The sequence below is a fragment of the Parasteatoda tepidariorum genome, chromosome X1, assembly GCF_043381705.1.
Source record: "Parasteatoda tepidariorum isolate YZ-2023 chromosome X1, CAS_Ptep_4.0, whole genome shotgun sequence".
Classification (NCBI taxonomy): domain Eukaryota; kingdom Metazoa; phylum Arthropoda; class Arachnida; order Araneae; family Theridiidae; genus Parasteatoda; species Parasteatoda tepidariorum.
Window position 1 is genome coordinate 1,942,805 of NC_092214.1, and position 13,768 is coordinate 1,956,572.

Here is a 13,768-nt window from a genome sequence, read left to right on the forward strand (position 1 = left end):
ATAGGTTAATTATTAATGGCATAAATTTATCTTTTATTATTAACAGTCTTTAATCTATTTTGATGTAAATGTTATAAAGTTAAAGGAACACTTTCTACTTATAAAATAGCACGCTGCTACTTCAAATTTCACACAGATGGAATAAAACGGCTATTTACATTGTTTTGAAGTTTTTTATATATAACATCAACAAACAGTGGCGATGTTGTAATAAACAGTTGGGAGCAAAAATTTTGAGACAGTATATAGAGTATATATAGAGAGACAATATGGAGAGAATATAAAGGGAGGCAATAGTTCTTTTTCTGTATGAAAAAATTTCTTAATAATGCTAATTAGTAATTTGTAGCCTTAGTCATCCTACACGGGGAGCAACTTTTAATTAACTTGGAAATTTTTCATTTAACAAACATCAAACGAGAATTTGTAAAATAGAAGTCAAAATTTTTGAGACTTTCTAACGCAATTTATATGTTTATATATAATACTTAACTTAATTTTCGCATAAAAGTGTTCCTACTGCTGAATGGTTAGAACAGAGAAATTCCAAGCGAAATTAGTGGGTTTGAATCTAGTTCCTGCCTTTTAAATGTTGATATTTTCTTTCTATACAAGCTGTATGCAAATTGTTTTATACTTTTGATAACTTTAAGAAGGTATGAAAATTTGCTTCACTCATTCTTGTGTTTATTAAAATGTTGTAGAAAATGCGATGCTTCGTATATAAAGCTGAGAAATCGAGCTGGGTTCTTGTATGCGAATCTAAATCACAGCCGCGTCATTGTGGGCGAAACTCACTGTCTTAATCTTTAAAGAATTCCGTTTCCTAAGTGAAAATATTGGTGTTTTTTTTTTTTTTTTTTTTTTTTTTTTTTTTTTTTTATCAAATTCAGTTTGGCTAATCGTCTTTTGACTATTAAGAAGCTGAGTATAAAATTTCATATTCTATCACTAAATTTGGAATTTTCTATGTATATATGCTAACATATGTTGCCGTTAAAGTATGAAATCCGTTATTTTATAGAATACCTAGTTATTCCATGAAATAACTGATCGTGTCCGTTAAAATGCATAACTCTCTTGTATTTCATGGTTTAACTAGTTATTTCATAGAATAACGATCTGCAGCCCGTTAAAGTGTAAAATAATCTATTAAGGGATTTAAAATCTATTCAGGGATTTAAAAAATGTTCGTGTAAAACCCAGTGTGTCAACAAAAAATGTTTTTGTTTTAGAAATAATGTTCTTTGTAATTCCAAGTGTCATTTCAGTGAACCTTGTTGCAACAAATGATTTTATGGTACGTTTCCATAAATACCATTTATACGCAGCATAAATTAGATAAATTGCTTCTCTTTCATTTTAATTGTCTATCATTAGTTTATTTACAGAATACCTAGTTATTTCATTTTAGATAAATTGTTTATTTTACACTTTAACTGTCTCTCATTAGTTAATTTATAAAATACCTAGTTATTTCATAGAATAACTAGTTTAAGTGTCGAATTAATAACATATTACACACTTTAACGGGCACGATCAGTTATTTCATGGAATAACTAGGTATTCTATGAAATAACTGCATTATATACTTTAACGGTAACATATATATTATATAATCTCCTAAATATTTAAATTGCAGAAAACCAATAATAAAACAATTTTTTATATCCACATCCTGCTTAACTAAAAATGTACAATAGTCAGTAAAAAAATTATATCATTTTAGCCAGATAAATTGACTTAGTAACTTTTAATAATTGTTTCAGGTTGCTCTTGAAGAGGACTCAAAGTTCCATCAAAAAGATCGAAAGTGGAAGTTTTTAAAAGAATTAATATATTGAAAATCTATCTTTCTTTATCTATATATATATATATACATACGTAAAAATTTGGTTTCTTTTGATTAGCTTTTTTGTCAAATTGAAATACACGAATATAAACTTTTTTTTTCAAAAATTTTATTATTTTTTTATTTTATTTTAATAATATTGAAAAAATAATGATCCAATTCAAAGGAACATTTGCGAATATATTAATTATAAAGACAAATATTTAATACAAAAGTGCCTGATTGTAACTTTTAGTGTAAGATAGATTTTTTCTTTTGATTTATAATGTTAAAATGAAAATATTTATGAACATTATATTGATATGAATATAAAATGATTTTTCATGCTAGACGAAATTTCATGCAAGATTATTTAAAAATGAACTATTTTCTTTTTTAAACTAACAAAGAGTTTGTAATTTATATACAGTTGAAATAAATTTTTTATTTAAAATATTTTTACTAAGAGCAAAGACAAATTTTCCTGATACAAAAAACATTTAAAAATTTTAATGTAGCTAGAAGTATATTTAAGAACAATCTATGTAAGAAACTTCTTATATTTGTTTTAATTATTATTGTTGAATTTTTTAGATAATAAATAAACCATTCGTGACATAAATAATAATTTTTTTATAAAACATTTATTTTCTTAAATGATGTAAAATTATGTTTTAATAACATTTTGCACTTTATTTTTTCTTTTACGAATAAAATATTTTTCTTTCTAAAGCTGAACAAAAAGCCAAAATAATGGAATACATTTTCCTTTTTTAATTGTTTTTCTCATTGCATTAAGTTTCAGAAGAAAAAAAATTTGTATACAAGCTAATTTGTATTATTTCCAAATAAAGTTTAAAGTATATTATTTTTTGTACTATTTTATGTGTCTGTAAATAAAATTCAAGTACTTCTGTTTGAATGTGGATATTCTTTAAAAAAATATTTTACTGAAAATAATAATAGTAATTATGAAATAAAATGTTTTCGTACATTACAGCTACGCTTTAAAGAGAATAAGTTCTGTGTTCATGTTCAAAAAAGCTGATTTTTTTTTATGCATTTATTTTATTCACTGATTGACATGACGCATTTATTCAGTCTGTTTATTAAAAGCGTATCTCCCTCAATTACTTTTGATGAAATCATTAGATTTTCCGTTCTGGATGTTGATTATGTATTTTGAATAAGTTCGGCCCAAGAGTTATCAAAAGTTCTATATAAAATTTGTTTTCTCTTAATTCCATAGAAGAAAACTTTTTTCTAACACTTTTTTGTAGGTTCTTTAGGCTATATCAACAAGTAACTAGCCCCATTTGTAAATATAATTTTTTTTCTGTAGTTTCTGATTCTACTTTTGAGATTCCTCAATCATTCCCGAGGAACGTTTTATGCTGAAAGAAAAACGCGAGTATCTTTCTATCAAGTGCTATTGCATTCTAATCAATCATCAGCCAAAGTTTTGGTTTAGTACTACAGTCAGATACCAATAGTGGACCCAACAACACTATAAATGATAAGTATTGGAAATAGTGATTGTAATACAGGGTTACTAAATGAAATAAAAACTCTAACTTTATTCTACACTACAGATATTCGGGTTATGTCATCATTAGTTATGATGTGGTGCAGACGTATAACCTACATGAAGTGTCTGTCGATGAATGGCAGCAATGCTTTTGGGGTTATTTCGGTATTCTTAACATAGCCCCAGAAAAATGAGTCTGGAAGATATGGCGGTCAAGCGAGTCCCATTCCAGTGGTCTCTGGGTACCCCAAAACCAGAATGCGGTTCCCAAATTGTTACATCAAACACTCTTTTCATCCGATTACGATCTGCGGATGAATAAATAGTATATGAATGGGTTTGTGCTATAAATGGATGTAACATATGGGTGTGGCAGAAATCGATTTCTTGGTCATAGATGGTGCTACTGGAAAACAAGAGCAATTGCACCCTCAGTGCCATAATTTCCTACGACAACAACAACAAATCATGCTTTCATTCAAAATAAGTATAACACACACTGTAATAAAAATGAAAAAGTTAAAATTTGCAGGATGAGATTTAAATTGATACTATAAGGTTGCAGAAAATGACATATGATAATATAGTATTGCAGTTCAATATGATCTAAAATTTCAAACAATGTATGATGTTAATTTACAGATTAGCTATTGAAACACACAGGCTGTATATAAATAAATGATAACAAAAAATTTATTTATAATTAAGAATGAACAGTTATCCGAATTACATAGACTAATTTATACTAATTTATACCGTAAAACAATTTTTAGCTTAAGTATGAGAAATACACAAATACTTATTTTTCAACTACTATACCAATCAATTACTAATATAATCATTTTTTTCAACTGGTTAATTTAAACTTAGATCAAATTACAAAGTTATAAAGCTCACAATTTGAACTCCAAAATTCTCCACACCCTAGTAAAAAAAATATTAGTCCACCAAAATTTTATTATTTGTGTAATTTGAAGGACAACTAAAAAGAAGTTCATGTCTAACACCGCTCTTACAATCCACTTCTTGGTGATAACACAGAAGAACCCCCAGTAGCAGAATACCTTTCAGAGTAACTCTATGCAAAAATTAAAGGTTCTGAAATAACTTTTTACCATGTTAATATCAATACAATAGTTTTTAATCAGTTCAGCTTATAACTTCGTCAAAACTTTAACATTTATTATTATCATGAAAAAATGCTTTAAAAGCTTTAAACAAACAAAATTTGAACGTTAAAAATTAAACTATTCAGTAGCTGAACTCAGAAATAGAAATTTTAAAACTATTAAATTTGCATACATTCATTAAAATCGTTTTTTTAATAATTTGTTCTATTTTTTAATAATTTGTAACTACGATACAAAAATTTTCCACTAATTTAATTCGTTAACTAACTGAATATCGTTATGAACACCGTGTTTTGTGAATCCATAGGGTCGCTCGTTATCAAAGGCAACTTAACGACAAATACTGTAATGGCTATGAAATTTTTAATTAATAATGTATCTACATATTTACAAATTGCTTACACTATAGCGAGCTCCATTAAGAATTTTGCAGTCACGATTGGCTAGCAGGAGTAATCAACTAACTAACTAGATCAGTTAACTAACTAAAGCGTTCCTCAGTAGAGAGTTCTGTTAGGATATTTTATTTTATAACCGTCGTTGAACACTTATAACTATCGTTGAACCCAATTTTTTTAGTTTACGACTACCAATGTTTAACTCCGTAGCCTTGCAATTTTGAACCTAATCGAGAAGACAAGAGAACTCTTGGATCAGTTTCGCCAGAGGTATTGATTTGCTATGGGAACTTGAAGGACATAGTGACCTCGACGTATTTAGCGCTCATCAGTCACCCTTTAATACACGGGGATTCTTCAGCCGGCTAGATTCTAACTTCCGTTCTCACGAACATGAGTCCAGCGCAAAACCAACCAAGCTATCCTAGCCCGCTGTTATGATATTTTATTTTATTTTATAAATGTCGTTGAACAGCCGACCCAATTTTATGGGTATACTAATGTCCAACTCCGTAGCCTTGTAATTTTGAACCCAATCCAGGAGACAAGGGGACTCCTAGATCGAGTATTGGGAGAAATTTGCCTTCGTGGAGGACTTCTTGATGGAGCTAACCCGCATTTGAGTTACATGGAGAGGAAAACCACGAGAACCTTCCACGGTTAGCCTGACGGCAAAGGGACTCTAACCCATGAACCGTCTACAACTGAGGATATTTCACGTCCGCACAGTAGTCAATGCAAGTGGGATGCGAAATTCGTATCGATTGGGATTCGAACCCGGTTCGCCTCATTGGAAGGCGAACGCTCTATCCCCTGAGCCATCGCGGCTCTGCTGTTATGATATTAGAAATTTGAAGAAAATTGAAAGAACATAGTTTTTAGGGCAAATTATCTACTAAACTTATTAATATATAAATATCTATAATCACGGATTATACAGATAGATAATTATATCTATAATAATAATAATATATAAATGCTTTTGGGGTTATTTCGGTATTCTTAACATAGCCCCAGAAAAATGAGTCTGGAAGATATGGCGGTCAAGCGAGTCCCATTCCAGTGGTCTCTGGGTACCCCAAAACCAGAATGCGGTTCCCAAATTGTTACATCAAACACTCTTTTCATCCGATTACGATCTGCGGATGAATNTATATACACCGAAGAGCCATTACATTATGACCACCCTGCTAATAACATGTAGGACCACCTTTAGCCCTCAAAACTGCTAGCACCAGCCGGATATATCAGGTGACATAATTTTTAAAGAGAATACCTTATCATTTTGAAACGCTTCTGCAAAATTTTCCTTATGTAGCAACTCTGTGACTTGGACAAGGCCAACTGATTTCGTGGGAATATTTAAATACTAAACGGACTTTAATCTAAGTTTTGCCTCGCTTTCAAATAATTGCCTAGTTAAAATATTATATTGGCATCCAGCTAATTGTCGATAGCAACCAAATTTACTCTCCAAATCATCGATTTGAAATTTTCCAGGCATAATGTACTCGTATTTCAAATTCAATTCATTGACACAATAATCCATAAGTTGCAGAATACCTTCAGTATTATTCATTACTAAATACTTTTAAGTACGAATGTTCTGAAAAACTTTCAGGTAATATAGTGAAGAGATTTCAAAGTAAATATGCTTAATATATTTTTTATTTTTGCATACTATTAGTCAATTAACTTTATGAAGTAGACTTAAGAATTCAATAACTGCTGCACTTTTTTTCACTAATTACTGAATTTTATTTTACAAATTACAGAATAATTATGAACAACTTAATAAATTGGTAAGCATGATTGGTTTATTACAAAACAATTGCGCGACTTATTTTTAGTTTTTTCCATTTCTGAAAGAAATACCAAGTAATTTTAAACTATTTTATTAGTTGGTTTAAATTTAATTATAGAGGGTTTCATTATGAAAATACCAATAAAACGGAAAATTAAACCAGAAAAGGATTCAATTTTCATTTACATTGAGCTATAAGAAAACAGGTTTTGATATCGGCAAATTTCGAATTCTCAATTACAGCGTCAAATATGGCATTTCTTATATATATTTTTTTAATAATTTAGAACATACATGGCGTATCTCTAGACTGCTATAAAACACAAGAGAAATGTTAAACTACAATGTTTAAATCAAATTGAATGTTGAATAAAACGCAGTTGTATTTTTTTCTTATAACGATTTTATTCAGAATATTTAAATATTATTTTAATAAGCTTTTACATAATATTGCAATTAATACTGAACTAAATTATCTATACCTATATACTTTGTAATCTTTTGACAATTGATGCAAATTTGCATTTCTAATGTTCATTAGCAATAGAGTCTATGCTGGGTAGTATTTGGAAGGAATTAATATTATTTTTCAAAACCTACAAGATTAGTTTATGTACTCTTATTTACACTTCACGCAGAAGCAAGCTAAAACTGCCACGAAATTTTACTATATGAAAGCATTTGGGCTATTCCATGGCTTTAATTATATAAATTATGCAAAAAAATAATATGTCCTCAATATATCAAATTCTAACGCTTTATAAAAAATTCAGGGAAGTAATTCTGTATTTTTTTTCATTCCGAATTCTGCAACACCAAGATAATGTTCATTCAATTCAAATTTTGAGTTATAAATGCCATTTTAATGATTAATTATCAATACAAATGATACATGAAAATTTAATGAGAGATGAGAAATTCATTTTCTTGAGAAAAACTTGGAATAAGATTAAGCAAAATAAAAACATAAATTGAAACTCAGGAAATGCGCTAAAATTTTCAATTTAGTTTAACATCTTGTATATACATGTTTAACTTGAAATCCAATATAAAAATCCACGAAAAAAAAACTGAGAGGTTTTATTTTAAAACAATAAAGATAAGTAGATAAATTATGGGATATAATTCCTTTCCTTACGTCAAAAACCAAGAATATAATAATGAGCATAGTAATGTAAAGAGCAACTTCTATATGCAAATGTTCTAGAAAACTATGAAACTCGTTCATATGAACTAAGATAATTTAATGTAAAAATTAAAGTTTCATGCCTATTATTTAATTTCATATTTGTCTTTAAAAACTTTTTGACTAGATTGCGAAAACTTTTAATGATAAAATTAAACTGTTCAAATAGTTTGTGAGTAAAGAAGTTTTAATTAAATTTTTATTTCTGTGATTCGATTCAGATTTTATCTTTGCCATTTAAAATTGCATAGATTAAAGTGATGTAAAAATATGCATACCTAATGTTGTTGATGCGGGGTAACAAAAGGGGGGTAATTTATCCATGAATATTCCCTTCTAATTAATGTGGACTGTAATATTGCTGGTAAGACCTAAAATTAGTAATTTTTCTAAATCTGGTAAATGCTAACATTGGAATACGACAAAAGAGAGAGCACCATTACAACCTTATGACAGCTTGTTTATTGCTACTCTGAGTGTTACAAAAAGTTACTGTAGGTGGCGCTGGAGTAAAGATACAACATACTCCCCGCGTTGAAAGACAGTACTGTATTTAGCAATGAAAATAATTTCAAATATAAGTAATATGCAAAACAAACAATTGGGAAATGACATCACTTTTCTTATAAAATAGAAAGCAAAAAATATATATACACATATAAAATTGACATACAATGATATAACTTAATCAAACTTCAACTGGTACTGGTAAAATGGCTAACTTAGTGATAGGACGTTTGAAAATACCACGTTTGGTTTTCACACTGCAAACTCTAACACATTTGTCTTTTCCTGGAAACAATTCGACAACAACTCCCATGAGCCATTGATTAATGGGCAAATTATCGTCTTTTACTATAATTACAGTGCCAATAGAAATGTTATCCTTTTCAAAGAGCCATTTCGATCGTTGTTGTAAATGGCACAAATAATTATTTGACCATTTTTTCTAAATTGCTTGGGTAATTTTTGTAATCAATTGCCACCTACTTAACCTATTATCTGAAAGATCAATTAATTCTGGTTCAGGAATGTTTTTTATAGATCTTCCTATTAAAAATGAGCTGGTGTTAAAACATCCAGATCATCAGCATCACTGGAAAGTGGCATTAAAGGCCTTGAATTTAAAATACCTTCGATTTGATTAATAATAGTTAGAAATTCTTCGTATGTTAAAGTACCTATTGTTCGTTTTAAGTGAAATTTAAATGATTTTATACCACTTTCCCATATTCCACCAAAATTTGGACTTCTAGGGGGAATAAACTTCCAATTAATTCTCTCAGAAATAAGAAATTTAGATAGAGTTTCATCTGGCTTACTAACTAGATTATACAAACGTTTAAGTTCTCTATTTGCTCCTAAGTAGGTTTTGGCATTGTCACTATATAATATGGAACATTTGCCTTTACAGGCAATGAATCTTTTTAGGGTTGCAATAAAAGAGCCAGATGTTAGATTAGAAACAATTTCAATGTGAATAGCTTTAGTTACAAGACATACAAAAATAGCAATAAATATTTTTTGAAACGGGCCTTTACGTTGATTTTTGTTTTTTATGAAAAAAGGTCCTGCGAAATCAGTACCAGAATTTAGGAAAGGAAAAGTTGGTTTACATCGAACACTAGGCAAATCGCCCATTTTTTGAACTAAAAATCTAGGTTTAAATTTAGTGCAAATGACACAATCATGAGCAATTTTCCGAGCCAAATTCCTACCATGCATTATCCAAACTGTTGGTCTTGACAAATTTAATAGTGCCTGTGCACCTATGTGACAATTTGATTTATGTAAATTTAATAAAATAAGCTCAGAAATTTTATGATTTTTAGGCAAAACTAGGGGATGTTTGCTCTCATAGGGCAAATCAGAATTTGTTAGACGCCCTCCAACTCTTATAACATTTGCTGAATTGTCAAAAAATGTAAACAAATTTTCAGTTTGCTATTAACATGTACTGGTTTACCTGATTTGAATAATTTAAATTCTTCGGCTAAAGATTCCTGCTGCACAAATGAACATATCTTTAATTCTGCTTCACTTACCCCACAGGATGTAAGATTTCCACTTCTCTTAATTTGATTCTTACAGTTGTAAATAAACCTGTATACATAAGACATTACATTAATCAATTTTGAATAAGAATTTGTTATAGAAAATATTTGGTTTGAAAAACTGGAATGAGAAATTAATAGATTAATGTCCTGCGATGGCTTGAGTTCAGATTGATACATCTTTGAGTCCCTTTCGGAAAATCGTTCGCTTTCAAACTCGGAGTTCTTAATTTGATTAATGGAGTTCGAACCCTGCCACCATAATGAGTGATGTAAAAGTTCCTTTGCTTCACAACCACGTGACAATATATCTGCTGGATTGGATATCGACGGAACATAGTTCCAAACACAATTTTGTGATAGTTGTTGAATTTCTTTCACTCGATTGGCGACATATTGTTTTAACTTTAAACAGTCAGTTTTTATCCATGCGAGAACTATTTTTGAGTCTGAATATATATAGCACTGTTCGTTGGGGACATTCAGAGAGTTCCGTACTTCGTCCAGTAGCCTGCATGCCAATAGAGAAGATAACAGTTCAAGACGTGGAATAGTGAGTTGTTTTATAGGAGCAACTCTTGACTTAGAACACAATAGTTCTGATGTAAGATGGCCGTCTACATTTCGAGTTTGTACGTAAATTGCTGCTCCGTAAGCAAGGACACTGGCGTCGGCATAAACATGTAGTTCCATTCCTGATGCATTGTCTGTCACTTTGCGTTTCACATGTAACTCGTGTATGGCTGGAAGATTGTGGACAAACAATTCCCATTCTTTGGCTAAATCTGGAGGAAGCACATCGTCCCACGTTAACTTGATTGTTCAGAGTCTCTGAAGGAAGATTTTTGCTTTTGTGATAATTGGGCCCAAAAGTCCAAGAGGATCAAAGATATGTGCTATGATGCTAAGCACATCTCTCTTTGTATAGGTTTTTTGCCTTTTTAACGAAGTGAGTTGAAACCGGAATTCATCTGTTCTGGCATTCCAGATGACACCCAACGTTTTTGTAGTCTCGTCAGTGTTGGTAAATCTGTGCTCTACGACATCAGTTGACTCGTCTAATTCAACTACATTGGATCTCCACTTATGTAACTTCATGCCACAAGATCTCAGAAGACTAGACAACTCAGATTTAAGACGCACAGCTGTAAGTACGCTATCCACTCCTCTGACTACATCATCCATGTAACTATCCCTCTCGAGAACCTCGGCCGCAAGAGGAAATCTTTCAGACTCATCTCTGGCTGCCTGGAGGATTGTTCGAGTGGCCAAAAAAGGAGCTGAAGTGGTGCCGTATGTTACGGTTTTCAATCGGTACGTTTTGCACGATTGATACTCACTTGTTTTCCAAAGGATGCGAAGAAGGTTTCTTTGGGAAGGTTCAACTAATATTTGACGGAACATTTTTTGAATATCTGTCGTAAAGAGAATGTGATGTTTACGGAAACGCACCAAAATATCGAAACTGTCCTCCTTTACCTGTCCTTTCATTTGTAGATCATTTAAGCTTACACCAGTTGAAGTAGGTGCAGAGGCGTTGAAGACTACTCTGAGAGGAGTTGTAGTCTTCTCAGGGCGGTAGACTCCATGATGCTGCAGATAGCAGTGAGGATAATTGCTTTTATCAACTGGATCTTGATCATCCTCTTTTTCTACGGGCTCCATGGGGCCCATATCTAGGTATTCTTACATGAATTTAATATAATGACTCCTCATAGTGTCATTTTTAGAAAGCCATCTCCAAAGCTGATTAAGTTTTTGCTCTGCTAAATGTTTGGATTCTCCCAGCTTATGGAGATCTTTGATTGGCATTTGAACTATGTATCTACCAGTGTTGTCTCTCTTGAGCGTATTTTGATAATGCAGCTCGCATAAATTATCTTCTAGGCTCATGTAATGCTCTTTTGAGCTTAAGCTATCCTCAACTTCCCAAAACTTTCTCAGGGTTTGCTCTAAAGTGTTAGTAGATTGGCTGATTAACCCACAGAAGTCTTTAGCTTTATCCTGACTATTTGTACCTATTGCTCCCGTAAAGATAAACCCAAAAACAGAATTTCTTAAAACTATTTCAGTACCTGGTATGTTAATATCGCCTGTCCTCATAATTTCAAACAATGCTTCCGCTCCTATGAGCATGTCTACGTTAGCTGAATTTGCGAAAATATTAGGTTCTGCTAAATGTATGCTTTTAGGTAACTCAAATTTATTTAATGATAATGGTGCAGTTGGAATAAAATCTGTTATCTTTTTCACAACTAAGAAATCTAATGTTTTAAAATAAGTCCCATCCCTGTTAGTAATATCAGCCTGTAATTTCCTTTTTACAGCAGTTTTATTATTACCTAACCCTGCAATGGGGTTGTTTATTTTTCGCAATGGGACCTCTAATGCATTAGCAAGCGCTTCGGTTAAAACGTTAGAAGTTGAACCACTGTCTAAAATACACTTAGCTTTAATAAGAGTACGAGTTTTTGAACTCCTAATAAATACCTCAAATGTTGGCAAAATACCACTTTTATTTGAATGACGAGTATTTTTACTTATTAGGGATAAAGTTTGAGCATTAAATTCGGCAGCATTAATAGTCGGAAACGTATTTTTCAAAGCCCTTGAATTATCAACATTTGAAATAAGAGATTGCTGACGCGACGAATCATCAACATTTTCCCCTTGAAGCCTATGAATTAATGTATTATGTCTGCGACCACAACTCGAACAAGAATGTTTCGATTTACAGTTTCTCACAGAGTGCGATTTCGATAAACAATTATAAAATAATTTGTTTTTGATATGACTTCAATTCTTTGCTCAACATTAAGCTTCAGAAAATAATCGCACTTAAAAATGGGATGGCTATTTGAACATAAAACACATGGCGGTACTTTTTTCTCATTGACTAAAAATGATCTTGACCTTGACTTTTCTGTTTCCATTTTCAGTTGAGCTGTTTGAGAAACATTTTGATAATTTTCTAGAATTTGTGCTCTTTTTTCCAAAAAAAAAAATAAGAAAGTATCTAATTTTGGAACTTCCTGCGTGCATAAACTAAATTCGTATTGTTTTCTAGTTTTTTTTTATCGAGTTTTGAAATGATAATATTTAAAGCAAAAATGTCTGATATATCATTTCTTTTATATTCCAAAACATGAAGCCCAGATAGCAATATAAGGTTTTTTTCAGCACAACAAAAATCTTTTCATGCAAACCTAAAAAGGTTTTTTACACGGTTTACGTGTAAACCTTCTAACCTTAAAACGAGGTCTGCGACAATCTGCTCTATTCTACGCACATTACCCTAATCCAAAACCTTGGAAAACAACCTTCAACAAAACAACCTTAAAACGAGGTTGTCTTAGGGTTTTCAAGCGGGAAAAAAAAACCTTGAATAAAGCTAGTTCTAAGATGAAAATCATCTTAAATCTACATAATTATAAGGTTTCCGTTTGCAGCGTTTTCGTATGCTCAGCTAAAATCTACCCTGTCATAAGATTTTCATTGACAATGCAATTTAATGCTATTGCTAGTGTACGTCGGCTAAAACGTCATTCTGATGCCATCTTTGATGTCATCTCTCCCACGATTGTATGACGGCGCTTTTCATTATTTGTTTTATGTTTTACTTCTTATAGCTTTCCCAATCCGAGAAAAACTCTCCTTTCCATCAATTTTGCTTGATTATTTTGGGGAAAATAGTCGTTTTTTATCAGTCTGACTTACTTTGATGTAGGAACTTAATGATTTACAAGTTAAAATATCGTTTAATATGAAATTCTTAATTTTATTTAACGATTTGATTAATAAGAACACGAAATAAATAGAACATATGTAATACTCAAG

The 13,768-nt window shown here is 31.1% G+C and overlaps 3 protein-coding genes across 4 annotated transcripts in view; 1 reads left to right on the forward strand and 2 right to left on the reverse strand.

Moving 5' to 3' along the window:
- LOC107453026 (J domain-containing protein DDB_G0295729) overlaps positions 1–2,749 on the forward strand; it is a 57,695-nt gene extending 54,946 nt beyond the window's left edge. For both annotated transcript variants that reach the window (XM_016069695.3, XM_016069687.2), the window contains one exon: positions 1,770–2,749. In XM_016069695.3, coding sequence (XP_015925181.1) covers positions 1,770–1,780 — 11 coding nt within the window. In that variant the 3' untranslated portion in view covers positions 1,781–2,749. The remainder of the gene's footprint in view (positions 1–1,769) is intronic.
- Positions 2,750–8,930: 6,181 nt separating this feature from the next.
- On the reverse strand, positions 8,931–10,624 carry LOC107452968 (uncharacterized). The gene is made up of 2 exons (XM_016069611.3): positions 9,844–10,624; positions 8,931–9,646 (listed from the first exon to the last, which is right to left on the reverse strand). Exons 1-2 carry the CDS (start codon positions 10,622–10,624, stop codon positions 8,931–8,933), a joined length of 1,497 nt encoding a protein of 498 aa, XP_015925097.2.
- A 129-nt stretch (positions 10,625–10,753) lies between these two features.
- LOC139427086 (uncharacterized) lies at positions 10,754–11,605 on the reverse strand. Its single transcript, XM_071187715.1, has one exon. It carries the CDS (start codon positions 11,603–11,605, stop codon positions 10,754–10,756), a length of 852 nt encoding a protein of 283 aa, XP_071043816.1.
- Positions 11,606–13,768: the final 2,163 nt, after the last annotated feature.

What these genes read in the sequence shown, in the direction of transcription:
- LOC107452968 (XM_016069611.3), bottom strand. Translation starts at nt 10,624, where the DNA reads ATGGAACTACATGTTTATGCCGACGCCAGTGTCCTTGCTTACGGAGCA. An exon ending in ATTTAAATTATTCAAATCAG is followed by an intron (nt 9,647 to 9,843) that starts GTAAACCAGTAC and finishes ATTGTCACATAG; the next exon opens with GTGCACAGGCACTATTAAAT.
- LOC139427086 (XM_071187715.1), bottom strand. Translation starts at nt 11,605, where the DNA reads ATGGGCCCCATGGAGCCCGTAGAAAAAGAGGATGATCAAGATCCAGTT.